Below are 12882 nucleotides of genomic sequence, written 5' to 3' on the forward strand. Positions count from 1 at the left end.
GTATAGTTTTAGCATATAGCAAACCTCTGTAAGGTTTTTAACAACATTAAAGCTCCTCTAGACATGAATGAACACCTCATGTTTATTATACAAATCTAACAGACTCACATGTTGTCAGTTCCTTGCTGTTTTTTTCTGGGCGGTGTACTACCTGCGTTGGCTGTTATCTCATGAATGTATTGTAATGGTGGCTTTAAATGGCTTTGCAGTCATGTCACTTAATATAGTAGACATAATAGGAGTGAATAAGCCATTTAAGACGTAAACAAAACTCCTGAGACTCATGTGTGTCACGGTAAATGTGGTAGCTTAGTGGTTTAGTGGAAGATGTTTGGAGGACAGGAAGTGATGTGAACAGGAACTCTGATGAGGTTCAGAGTTGAGTTTTAGCTTCTCGCGGGTTATGGCCCCAAGAGTAGCCTGTGTTATTATTATGATTATGATGTTATTTTGCCTTTTGTGAGATAATCTAAACCTGCAATAATTGCTCCCTGAACTGGTTATCTGATAACGGTTATTAGTTATTTCCAATGCAATTTCCAATCATTTTCCAAGCATTTTCCATCAACTTAAGTTGATGCAGACCAAGGATGGCATGCTTTCTTCTTCTGCCTTGTCCCCTGGCAACACTTTCATGGTTCTGAAAAGAGGACATGAGCCTGGGAAACTCTTTCTGGAGCAGACGGAAGCACAGAGCACAGCGGGAACGGAATGTCCAAAAGGAAGGAATGATACCCCCTCTGTAGCCGGACCCGATGCACTGCCGCTTCATTGTTGCTGCAGAGCTTCCTGTCTCATTTCTAACCATTCCAACCAATAATTGGATGTGTGGAATTAACTAGAAAGAGTAGTACCTGCACCATGTGACATACTAGTCTATGTAATAGTTTTTTTTCTTGTGAGAGCTACTTTTAGAAAATGAAAATGGCCAAGAGTTTCATTTATTTTTAGAACTTATTTCAAGCCAAACAATGCCAATATGCTTGTGACCAAAATGCTATTATCCACAACTCACGTTCTGTATTTCACAATGCATTTATTCCTAGTTTTCTCCCATTATTGACTGAAAACCTGAATGAAAAGCAGGTTTATTCATCTCTGCTGGGTCCCTCCAGCCGCATCCGCTGCTTTCTGAAGCGCAGATGCAGCCGACTCCCTCGTATGTGCCCGGAGAGATCAAACATAAGTGTGATATCAGTGTGCACAACGATTTTTTCAAGCGCGCATCATCCGCAGCCCCGCACACAACAAAAGTTGCTCCTGCACTAAAAGTGCAGATATCGATACTGTGCTTTTTTTACTGATATCGTCTTGATTCCGATTGGTGAGGGGGTGTCACATACTGAAAGGATGCAAGAGCAAAGATTTATAAAGTATCTATCAATCATATTTCAGCTTTGTAATGTACATGAAAAAACGTGAATACATTTGTTTCCCATTTATCCTTTTTGTTTTTTTTTATTTTCAAAATATTAAAAATTCCGCCTTAAGTTAAATTATGGCTTTATTCCCATAATATCTTGACTTTATTTCCATGATAATTACGTTTTTCCCCAAGCTACTTTTTCAAAACTTTATTTTATTTTGTTAATGATAATGCTATTAAAATTACATTCTTTATTTTCATTTGTATGTGAATATTTTGTTCTCATAAATTGACAGCTGTTTCCTCCTTTTGTGTTGTTTTTATTCCTTGACTTCTTGTAAATGTTCCTCTTGGAATTTAGACTTTATTCCCATAACTTTTTTTCCGTATTTAAAGCCCAGGTATCATGGTGATATAGCCCAGGGGTGGGCAAACTACGGCCCGGGGGCCACATCCGGCCCGCCAAGTGTTTGAATACGGTCCGCCCAATCTTTCCAAAGTATTTCATTTAAACTCAACATACAACCTGGCATCATGGCCTGAGCCAACCTTTTGATGGTTTTATCAATTTCGTTTTTTGACATGGTCTGTTGTTTACAAAGTGCTCCTGAAAAAAGGGACACAAGCACATAATAATAATAATTATTATTATTATTAGATTATTATTATTAGATTATTATAATATTATTAGAACTATTATGATTATTATAATTATTATATTAATGCTAATTATTATATTAATTATATATAATATTATTGATATATTTGCATATTTTACATAATAATAATATGATAATTATTATTTTAATTTTATTGTAATTATTATAATATTTTATTATTTTTAAAATATTTAAATATAAATATAAAATAATACATAATAATAGCAGATTGCATGACAATTTTACAGATACAATAATACCAGGTGGACTGTTACGTGTAAAATATATAGTCTGCCCCCCCCCTCGTAAATTTTGTCATATCAATGCGGCCCGCGAGTCAAAAAGTTTGCCCACCCCTGATATAGCCTCTTGAAAAAAAGTGCCGCCTTCGTTGTACAGACTCGAGAGACCTCGCTAACCCACTAAAGTGGCTTCGCAGTAAACCCCCGTGGTCTCCAATGTGTTAAAAATACCAGGTTTATAGCAGGTCTACCTCCAATTCTTAGATTTACTAGACTTGTTGTTGCACAACCTACACAGCAATATGGTTAACATCCTGACAAAGGTACAATAAAGTCCCACAATGAATGCCTGAAGTACAGGCAGTGTTACTTGCAACAATATAAGTGACAGTAAAACAGGCATGTGTCTAAAATAAAGCAAAAGAAGACCAAAGTGCAAACCACATTACCACCATGTTGCATTTTACACATTCATTTGTCTCCCTGCGGGTTTCCTTTTCAATTCCTTGATGTTTCAAGGTCGGACATAATGCTTTTTTAAAGACTAATATTTGTATTCATGCACTATTATGAGAAGATGAATGATTATCCACAACAGGCAAAAAGAATTTATGGTTATACAAACTTGACTGGAATATGTTGCTTTTGAGCCCACCAATGGCTCCTATTTGTAAACATTTAAAAGTGATCAATTTGAATGGCGGCTGCATGGTGGTCGAGTGGTTAGCGCGCAGACCTCACAGCTAGGAGACCAGGGTTCAATTCCATCTCTTTCGCCCGTGCATGCGTGGGTTTTCTCCGGGTACTCCGGTTTCCTCCCACATTCCAAAAAACATGCTAGGTTAATTAGTGACTCCAAATTGTCCATAGGTATGAATGTGAGTGTGAATGGTTGTTTGTCTATATGTGCCCTGTGATTGGCTGGCCACCAGTCCAGGGTGTACCCCGCCTCTTGTCTGAAGACAGCTGGGATAAGCTCCAGCACCCCTGTGACCCTCATGAGGAAAAGCGGTAGAAAATGAATGAATTAATGAATGAATTTGAATGGCGGCTGCATGGTGGTCGAGTGGTTAGCGCGCTGACCTCACAGCTAGGAGACCAGGGTTCAATTCCATCTCTTTGTGTAATTTGCATGTTCGCTCGTGCATGCGTGGGTTTTCCTCCCACATTCCAAAAAACATGCTAGGTTAATTAGCGACTCCAAATTGTCCATAGGTATGAATGTGAGTGTGAATGGTTGTTTGTCTATATGTGCTCTGTGATTGGCTGGCGACCAGTCCAGCCCGAAAACAGCTGGGATAGGCTCCAGCACCCCCTGCGACCCTCGTGAGGATAAGCGGTAGAAAATGAATGAATAAATTTGAATGGCATAATCAAGAATTAATAACATTGTCCCCATATACATGCATGCAAATGGTACGTTCCTCACTCTGGTCATTTACACTATTAAACACTATTATATCTGCACAATGAACGAATAAAAAGTGACATTTATAAAGTAAGCACCAAATAAATGACGTACGTTTCTGATCTTTTCGAGGTCTCAACGTGAGCGTGCTGTGAATGATGGGCGGGAACATGAAAGGCACTAAGCCGCTCACGTGACGTGCGTGACGTAACTCCGGTGTCGTCGTGGTTGCTCCGATCCAGTTCCTTGTTGTGTTTGTGTTAAAATGTCCCTGTTACAGCTCATGTGAATTAAAAAGAATTCACATGAATTCACAAAAAAAAAACACTGCTATGGATTTTAAACGGAGAACCGTGCAGTGGGGGGGTTGGGGATGCTCGAGAGCGGAAACGATCACGTGATTCAACAATACGAAGCAGAGAGAGGCAACATGGCGGAACTAGGAAATCAACCGGGGACCGTAAACTGTACCGCTCAGATGATAACGTCATAAAATACAGCATATTATGTCATTCGGTGCATTTTGAAGCAATATAAGCGTTGATATAACACCAGTATAGATGCAAGGTGTTTCCTCGGGGAACAAGTTCATGTTGACGTCCCTGTTTGTTTTGGTGGCTCCGTATTATGTAACAATATGTATCCGGCTTTTGTATCATTTAGTACCACCACGCGTAAACATGAATATAATAAATGCGTTATTATTTTTACCTTTCAGGGTCGATTCCGGCATTCTCCACCGCGGTAGAGTCTTCGAGCTGCAAAGATGCGCTTCAAAGCTCCTCTCCGTCTGACAGCGACCTTTGCATTGTCATTCGTCTCAAGTCAAAGGTCAAACCATTTCATGTCGTAGAAGCAAAAAAGGTGGTGCGTTAAAAGCATTTGTAGAGACCCGGTACCGCGATATAAATACATTTGTCTGTAGAAGCAATCCACAGCATTCCATCAAAGCTTGTGCTAAATCCCGAAGAGATGCAGCTGGGTGGGAAGAGGACGAGCACAAGGTGCGTGGACTTGTACGTGGACGTGGAATCTGCAAAAGTGCGCCCCTCAGCTGCCATGACTGGAGCAGCCTGGTAAAACCTGGATTGGACACTTGTGTTTTCTCCGTGTAGCATCTCCATTTAAAAAAAAAAAAACAATGAAATAATGTGACGTCAAACTTGAAATAAATGCAATTAGTAACCAAATATTTGCTGATATTTTAAAACTGCATTAGACGAGTCAGTAGAATGAGTAGTACAACGGTGATAAATACATCAAAGCATCACAGCAACCCCACTTAGAAGGCAAATATGACTCAAAGCTGTGATGATGACATCACGGCCATTTGAGAGCATCAGAACATTCATTCATTTTCTACCGTGGGCGTGCTGGAGCCTATCCCAGCTGTTTTCAGGCGAGAGGCGGGGTACACCCTGGAGAGGAGAAGAAATATGTGAGAGAGTGGGATACTGTCACATGACTAAACATGGTGTTTTCATTCATTTTCTATTGCTTTTTCCTCACGAGGGGGTGCTGGAGCCTATCCCAGCTGTTTTCAGGCGAGAGGCGGGGTACACCCTGGACTGGTCGCCAGTCAATCACAGGGCACATATAGACAAACAACCATTCACACTCACATTCATATCTAGAACCATACCATACCGGAGAAAACCCATGCAGAGATGCAGCTAAGGGGAATCAAACCCGGGTGTCCTAGCTGTGTGGCCTGCGCGCTTACCACTCGGAGTCACACCTTTGATCATTTTGCTCAAGATATCCTCATATGGAATTGCCAAAACTATTGCCACAGGGCCACATAAAGTACTATAGTACTTATACTATAGCTATAGTATGGCTACTTATATTATAGTATAATACTATAGTACTAGTATAGTATAGTACTAGTACTATAGTATCACAACCTGTTGTTTAAACATTAATTTTCTGTATCGCTGGAGCCTATCCCAGCTGTTTTCGGGCGAGAGGCGGGGTACACCCTGGACTGGTCCCCAGCCAATCACAGGGCACACATAGGCAAACAACCATTCACACTCACATTCATAACTATGGACAATTTGGAGTCGCCAATTAACCTAGCATGAGGAAGCTGGAATACCCGGAGAAAACCAATGCAGAGATGCAGCTAAGGGGAATCAAACCCGGGTGTCCTAGCTGTGTGGCCTGCGCGCTAACCACTCGGAGTCACACCTTTGATCATTTTGCTCAAGATATCCTCATATGGAATTTCCAAAACTATTGCCACAGAGCCACATAAAGTACTATAGTACTTATAGTATAGCTACTATTATAGTATAATACTATAGTACTAGTACTAGTATAGTATAGTACTAGTACTATAGTATCAGAACCTGTTTAAACATTCATTTTCTGTATCGCTGGAGCCTATCCCAGCTGTCTTCGGGCGAGAGACAGGGTACACCCTGGACCGGTCGCCAGCCAATCACAGGGCACATATAGACAAACAACCATTCACACTCACATTCATACCTATGGACAATTTGGAGTTTTTGGAATGTGGGAGGAAAAACCGGAGTACCCGGATAAAACCCACGCATGCACGGGGAGAACATGCAAACTCCACACAGAGATGGCCGAGAGTGGAATCGAACTTGTGTCTCCTAGCTGTGAGGCCTGAACGCTAACCACTTGACCACCGTGCAGCTGCTTAGGATATACCGTGGGCAAATTTAAAAACAATGAGCTGCCAGCCACACCCGCCCGAGTTGATTAAAGGGAATAACCTAATCACATTAAAACAAGGAGCGTATCACAGAGGGGGAACATTTTTATTGTTTTTATTGTGTTTGGAATGTAAGCAGTTAAACAGACTTTGTAATAAAATCAGAAAAACAAAAGAAGTCTTTCACAAGTTCTGCGAGGTGTAACTACGACCAACTTACTACTTTTTCACACCACACCCAATTCAGCTTCCTGTCCAAACAAAGTGTCAGAAAACCACACGCAGGATTGTGTTGAGTCATATTCCCAGGTGTGGCCGCAATCAATCTTCCACACAAAAACAAATCTTGATTCCAAAAGAGGGCACAGCCACAGACATCTGCTTAGAGATCATTTCCTATTGTGAACAAATATACAACAGAAGAAATATAACATTCATAACCTGCATATCAGTCAAGCCACTAGCGAATGAATATAGTTTTTTTTTCCTGCAAGAAGACCTTTAACATCCCATTTCCCATGCTAATACTAACATGTTGTTTTTGTTTGAAATACAAAAAAGACAGAAGACACAGTAGGAGGATTTGACCTTTGAACAAGGTCAAAATCTGTCAGAAGCACATATAGACCGCCCCCCGTATATTCACAGATCTTTTGTCTGCTTTAACTATTAATATTGTTTTATGGAAAAATTTAAATAAAAATGGTTTGATGGCGCTACCTGCAGGGCGGTGGGCGGGGTGCAGACATGCCATAATTGACTTTTATAGTATTTTTTACAGTGTGCCGTGGGGCAAACAACAAACCACAGGTTGCAAATTTATCAGGGAAGTACTACTGTATATCTAATAATTGAAGAGCGCTGAGTATTACAAACAATCCCATTACAAGAAGTACAAACAATCCAGGAACTCGGAAATCTTCTGAGCATAGATGGTCATCCTCGCCACACAAGGGGGGGGCACTGTATAAATTAATTCATTCATTTTCTACCGCTTTTTCCTCACGAGGGTCGTGGGGGGTGCTGGAGCCTATCCCAGCTGTCTTTGGGCGAAAGGCGGGGTACACCCTGGACTGGTGGCCAGCCAATCACAAACAACCATTCACACTCACATTCATACCTATGGACAATTTGGAGTCGCCAATTAACCTAGCATGTTTTTTGGAATGTGGGAGGAAAGTACCCGGAGAAAACCCACGCATACACGGGGAGAACTGTATAAATTCAGAAGGAATATTTCCATAGACAATTTGCAGCATTCTTGCACAAATAAAACAGGAGGAACGTATGCAGCATGTTTATCTATGGCTAAATACACATTATCCTATGCTTAGTTACATTTGAGATAAGAGCAAAATAGTAACAAGTAGCTGATTGTCCTCCACAGTTACACAGCAGCTGCCTAATGCATATACAGCAAAGGTGACCCATTTAACCGCTGTCAGTTAAAGCACTAATCCGGAGAGAGAGGAAAGAGACCTGTCACGATACAGTGGAACCTCCAAAGTTAGAGTTTAAGAAAAGCTTAACAAAAGACTAAGATAGTATGTTGTATATATGTATGGACGGATGATTGCACAATCTAAATTAGTGTAATATCCAATAACATACTGTAGCCATTTACTTCTTAATTTTTCCTCACGAGGGTCGCGGGGGATCCTGCAGCCAATCACAGGGCACATATCGACAAACAACCATTCACACTCACATTCATACCTATGGACAATTTGTCGTAAAAAAGTCGTAAATACTACGTACAAGATTGAATCAGTTCTCCGACAAATTCAATTTTCCAAGGATTTTCCTCGCACATATGTAACATTACGGTGCTGATAATGCAAAATCAGTGATGCTGATCAGTTTTTTTTTATTTGATTCATGAATGCAGCACCACTTTCGATTATGTAATGCTTATGGATGCTCTGATCGGGATTTTATGCTGCTGATTTTAATACCGATCATTCAGGACTGAAATCGGTTGATACCAATTACATCGGATGAATTCAACATTTTTCAATTAATTTAGTGCTCATTTAGGGGTCTTATGAGAAAAGTCAGGGTTATTCTACGGCTAATTAGTAATTCATTAATAAAGGGGAGGGGCAGAATTCCTGGCGCCCCTGCTACTTGCTGTATGAGATGAAAAAAAGGAAGCATAAAATCACTTTAATTTCGCCTAAAATACTCACCATACTCCATCAAATGTTTGTTCTTCAAATACCGTATAAGCTTTTGAACTTGCTACCCTCTTGCAAGATAGTTCCACACGGAAGACATGATCGCCGTTGTTTTGTGGGAGGGGAAAGTGAGAGGACGACGCTGCCCGAGACGTTACTTAGGCAAATACTACACAGTGCGAGCCAAAGGAATCGGCTTTGAAAGGCATTTATCGGCATTTGCCGATGTCGTGATTTTTCACGGATATCGGCCAATACAGATCGGTGGTCGATTGAGCACCCTGGTAATTACAAGTTAAGCTGATTTTGTATAGAATGTTTTGAAGGATACCATTTCTTTTATCAGAATGAGCAATGCACTACATCAATGCAAATATCCATGAAGCCATGAAGCAAAAAAAAAAATATATATATATATATATATATACATTTACATACCCTTGGGTGACTACAGGTTGGATGCTCTATGACCTGAAAGGACAACCAGTAGAGGGCAGGGGTTAAGTAGGATCCCTCCAAATCTCTGATTTGTCTCCTTGATGGTCTTTGCGGTCTTTTCCGTGAGTCAGGGCGACTGGCTTTGACAGGCATCTAATGGCTTAGTGGGCATCTTGCTGCTGAGGAGAGAGTTGATGTAAGGCCAAATCCGATCCGTTTCTGTACCAGAAAATGAGTGCAGGATTCCTTGTGACCTGTGAGTAGAGATAAAAGAGCGAGTTATGAGGGCAATTTGTCACTGTTATATGTACATCCAACCGTTTTTATGCCCCTTATAAGAACTACAATGTCTGCTATTACTATCCTGTCTCCACTGATGTACGCTGAGGTGCATGGCTGGTGAGGCACTGACTTTTTTTTTTTTTTACATTAATACTATAATATTATAAGGTTGCAGGCTGCACATTGGTTAAGTGGTTAGCACACAGGCCTCGCAGCTCGGAGACCCAAGTTCAATTCCACCCTCGGCCATCTCTGTGTGGAGTTTGCATGTTCTCCCCGTGCATGCGTGGGTTTTCTCCGGGTACTCCGGTTTCCTCCCACATTCCAAAAACATGCTAGGTTAATTAGCGACTCCAAATTGTCCATAGGTATGAATGCGAGTGTGAATGGTTGTTTGTCTATATGTGCCCTGTGATTGGCTGGCCACCAGTCCAGGGTGTACCCCGTCTCTCGTCCGAAGACAGCTGGGATAGGCTCCAGCATCCCCGTGACCCGTAATGTTTAATGTCCCTTGTTACTTGGTGCCAAAAATTTGTGCTTGGCTAAAAAAAAATATATATATATATTAATAATTCCTACTGTTTTGTGGTTGAATACAGCCTATTGTCAGAAATTCAGCAGTTTTTTGCCTAAATTATGCATTTTCGCGCATAAAAATGGCTGAACTGAAATAAAAACTGACATTCATCAAACGTAGTATTCCACACGAGTCACTAGGTGTCAGTAATGTTACTCTAACGTTCGGTGAGACACACGACAACTGAAACGAGGCTTTTATTGCATGCTTGTGATTGGCTGGCGACCAGTCCAGGGTGTACCCCGCCTTTCGCCCGAAGACAGCTGGGATAGGCTCCAGCACCCCCCGCAACCCTTGTGAGGATAAGCGGTATAAGTGAAATATACAGTATTTGTGGTTTTACCTTTTATTTATATACGAAGTATCCTTTTTCCAGGAAAAGCCCTGTTACTTTGTTGTAAAAGTCTAATTACCGTCTGTTGATCTTAGATATATAATCCTCAATCTTGGCAGTCAAATTCACTCATTTATTCATCAGAGCATAAATAATCCAGCTCTAGCTGGCTCCACTGCTGTTGAAGTAGTTCCATAAGGCAAACAATAACAATAAAAAAACACTAGCTTTTCCTCTCTATAGAAGAACGACAACGAGTACGACAAGAAGTACGACAGTGCCTGACATTTCTCCGTATTTTATGATCCGATTAGCAAGAATAATGTCATGCTTATTACACAGGCTGTAGAAAGTCGCAACATGATATTATTGGTAACATGCTGACAGAAAACAGAAATCGCCATCCAAGTGAGTGCACTGAATGCAGTGCACTCAGCTCTTGCACTTAAGAATGAAGAGAGACTGCTGTGAAAGGTAGAAGGGGCAGGATTAATAAATAAGCGCCGCTTACGCCGACTCCTTTTGGAAATGTAGACATTGTAAATACACAATGTAACCTTGTATGCATGTTGGAAATAAATCACAAATAAATAAAGCTGCCTATAGAGGTGCCTGTCTGATACATAAAATGAATGCTTGCAGACTTACAGTTGCAAATGAGTGTACTAACTTGTATAAGTCTATGACAGGTTTAGCCACATCTTTGTAATGCCTCAGTCTTGCCATCAAAGCTTCGGGTTTGTCGTCGTCATGCTGAATCAGGGGCTGCCCGGTGACGTCATCTTTGCCCTGGGGGGGGGGGAAGAGCAGCGGCATCAGACATCAGCAGGCAGATAATGATATTAAACATCGACAGGAAAGGAAACTTTTTTTTTATTTTTAAAAAAGCACATCATAATAAAAGTTAAAGAGCATGCCGCATTTTCCATGTGCATGTCATTCACACAGTACACATGACATTATTAACATGAACTCAGTGTCACATGATCTGCTCTGCTTTCCTGCATGAGAATGTTGCACAGCAATATGATGATGACTCATTTTCCTGTAGTGAGTCTGACAACTGTTTGCGAGGACAAGTATCACAAATCTTTTCACTTCACAGAAAGGAATCAAAGCTTGCTTTTAATAAAAGCCTTTCTAAGTAAGTATTTCAGTATTTCAGTTTCCCACACCTGCACTCTCGGTGGGTTGTAGCCCATGTTGTATACTCGGCCACTGCCTGGGTGGATCCAGCGGTCACTCAGTCTGTCTTTAAGAGTTTCAAAGGGTATGTTGAGGCTGATGACCATGTCCAGCTGGTACAAACTGTTCAGGGTCTGGGCCTGGGTAAGTGTCCGTGGAAAACCTGGAGAGGAGAAGAAATATGTGAGAGAGTGGGATACTGTCACATGACTAAACATGGTGTTTTCATTCATTTTCTATTGCTTTTTCCTCACGAGGGGGTGCTGGAGCCTATCCCAGCTGTCTTGGGGCGAGAGGCGGGGTACACCCTGGACTGGTCGCCAGCCAATCACAGGGTGCATATAGACAAACAACCATTCACACTCAAAATTTGGAGTCGCCAATTAACCTAGCATGTTTTTGGAATGTGGGAGGAAACCGGAGTACCCGGAGAAAACCCACGCATGCACGGGGAGAACATGCAAACTCCACACAGAGATGGCCGAGGGTGGAATTGAACCCTGGTCTCCTAGCTATGAGGTCTGCGTGCTAACCACTTGACCTAAACATGGTATTAAGACATGATAAATACATAAAAGGCTGCACGGTGGACTTGTGGTTAGCTCGTAGGCCACACAGCTAGAAAACCGGAGTTCAATTCCACCCTCTGTGTGGAGTTTGCATGTTCTCCCCGTGCATGCGTGAGTTTTCTCCAGGTACTCCGGTTGAATGTGAGTGTGAATGGTTGTTTGTCTATATGTGCCCTGTGATTGGCTGGCCACCAGTCCAGGGTGTACCCCGCCTCTCGCCTGAAGACAGCTGGGATAGGCTCCAGCACGCTCGCGACCCTCGTGAGGATAAGTGGTAGAAAATGAATGAATGAAGTTCACTATATGGAACAGCCATGTCAGCTTGGGCATTTTTGTGTTTTTGTGGGTTTGCTAAGTACCTGAGCTTCCTCCCACAGTCCAGAAACATGCATGATTAAATGAGGACCTATTGTTCATAGGCCTGAACGCCAGTTTAACATTTGTCTTTCTGTATTTTCTGTACAAAAACTAAAACATTTTCCTTGTTTAGCATAAATGTTTTTCATACATACGACAAAATTGCCTAAAGCACTAATTGAGTGAATGCACCTTGCATTCTTGCCAGTGCTATTTCCTTGCCACGCAAACCTCTAGGTGCGGTCCATTTTTATGGCAACTTCAAGTTTGAGTGGGAAGGGAATGACATAAGAGTGGGGACTTAGTTTACTTTTCATCCAACACACAGTTGCAGATATCCGCAAGACAAGATCGAGCCATAAAGGTGTCCCTGAATGCTGCAGCTCATGTTGTTCTGCATGGGAAAATTCCGACCATTATGATGACTCCCAGGTATGGAATGACAAAACTGGGAGGCCTTTCATGCTTAATTTAATCTATTAACCTGGACCAGAGGGACGGTCTAAAGAGGATATGCCCATCCTATTATAATACTTGCAGTAACCACTCCAAATAGTCCATTTATACATAAGATATTTTTTTTAAATCGTTTGTCATTAAGG

At 41.5% G+C, this 12882-nt stretch overlaps 2 protein-coding genes across 5 annotated transcripts in view; both read right to left on the reverse strand.

The window, feature by feature from the left end:
* The window catches only part of dnajc6 (DnaJ (Hsp40) homolog, subfamily C, member 6), a 32403-nt gene extending 27711 nt beyond the window's left edge, over positions 1-4692 (reverse strand). Inside the window, exon 1 of the mRNA XM_058073230.2 lies at positions 4387-4692. The gene's annotated coding sequence lies outside the window, so the exon portion shown is untranslated. The remainder of the gene's footprint in view (positions 1-4386) is intronic.
* The window catches only part of ak4 (adenylate kinase 4), a 97367-nt gene that overhangs the window by 73389 nt on the left and 11096 nt on the right, over positions 1-12882 (reverse strand). For 3 of the 4 annotated variants that reach the window (XM_058073726.2, XM_058073725.2, XM_058073724.2), the window contains 3 exons: positions 11345-11517; positions 10840-10958; positions 6452-9230 (listed from right to left, as the gene is read on the reverse strand). In XM_058073726.2, coding sequence (XP_057929709.2) covers positions 9104-9230; positions 10840-10958; positions 11345-11517 — 419 coding nt within the window. In that variant the 3' untranslated portion in view covers positions 6452-9103. Of the gene's footprint in view, positions 1-6451; positions 9231-10839; positions 10959-11344; positions 11518-12882 lie in introns of those variants that run through there. The other variant, XR_013627249.1, reaches the window with a different exon arrangement.

This window comes from Doryrhamphus excisus, linkage group LG4 (assembly GCF_037039965.1).
Source record: "Doryrhamphus excisus strain RoL-2023G ecotype Guam linkage group LG4, RoL_Dexc_Guam_v1.1, whole genome shotgun sequence".
Lineage (NCBI taxonomy): Eukaryota > Metazoa > Chordata > Actinopteri > Syngnathiformes > Syngnathidae > Doryrhamphus > Doryrhamphus excisus.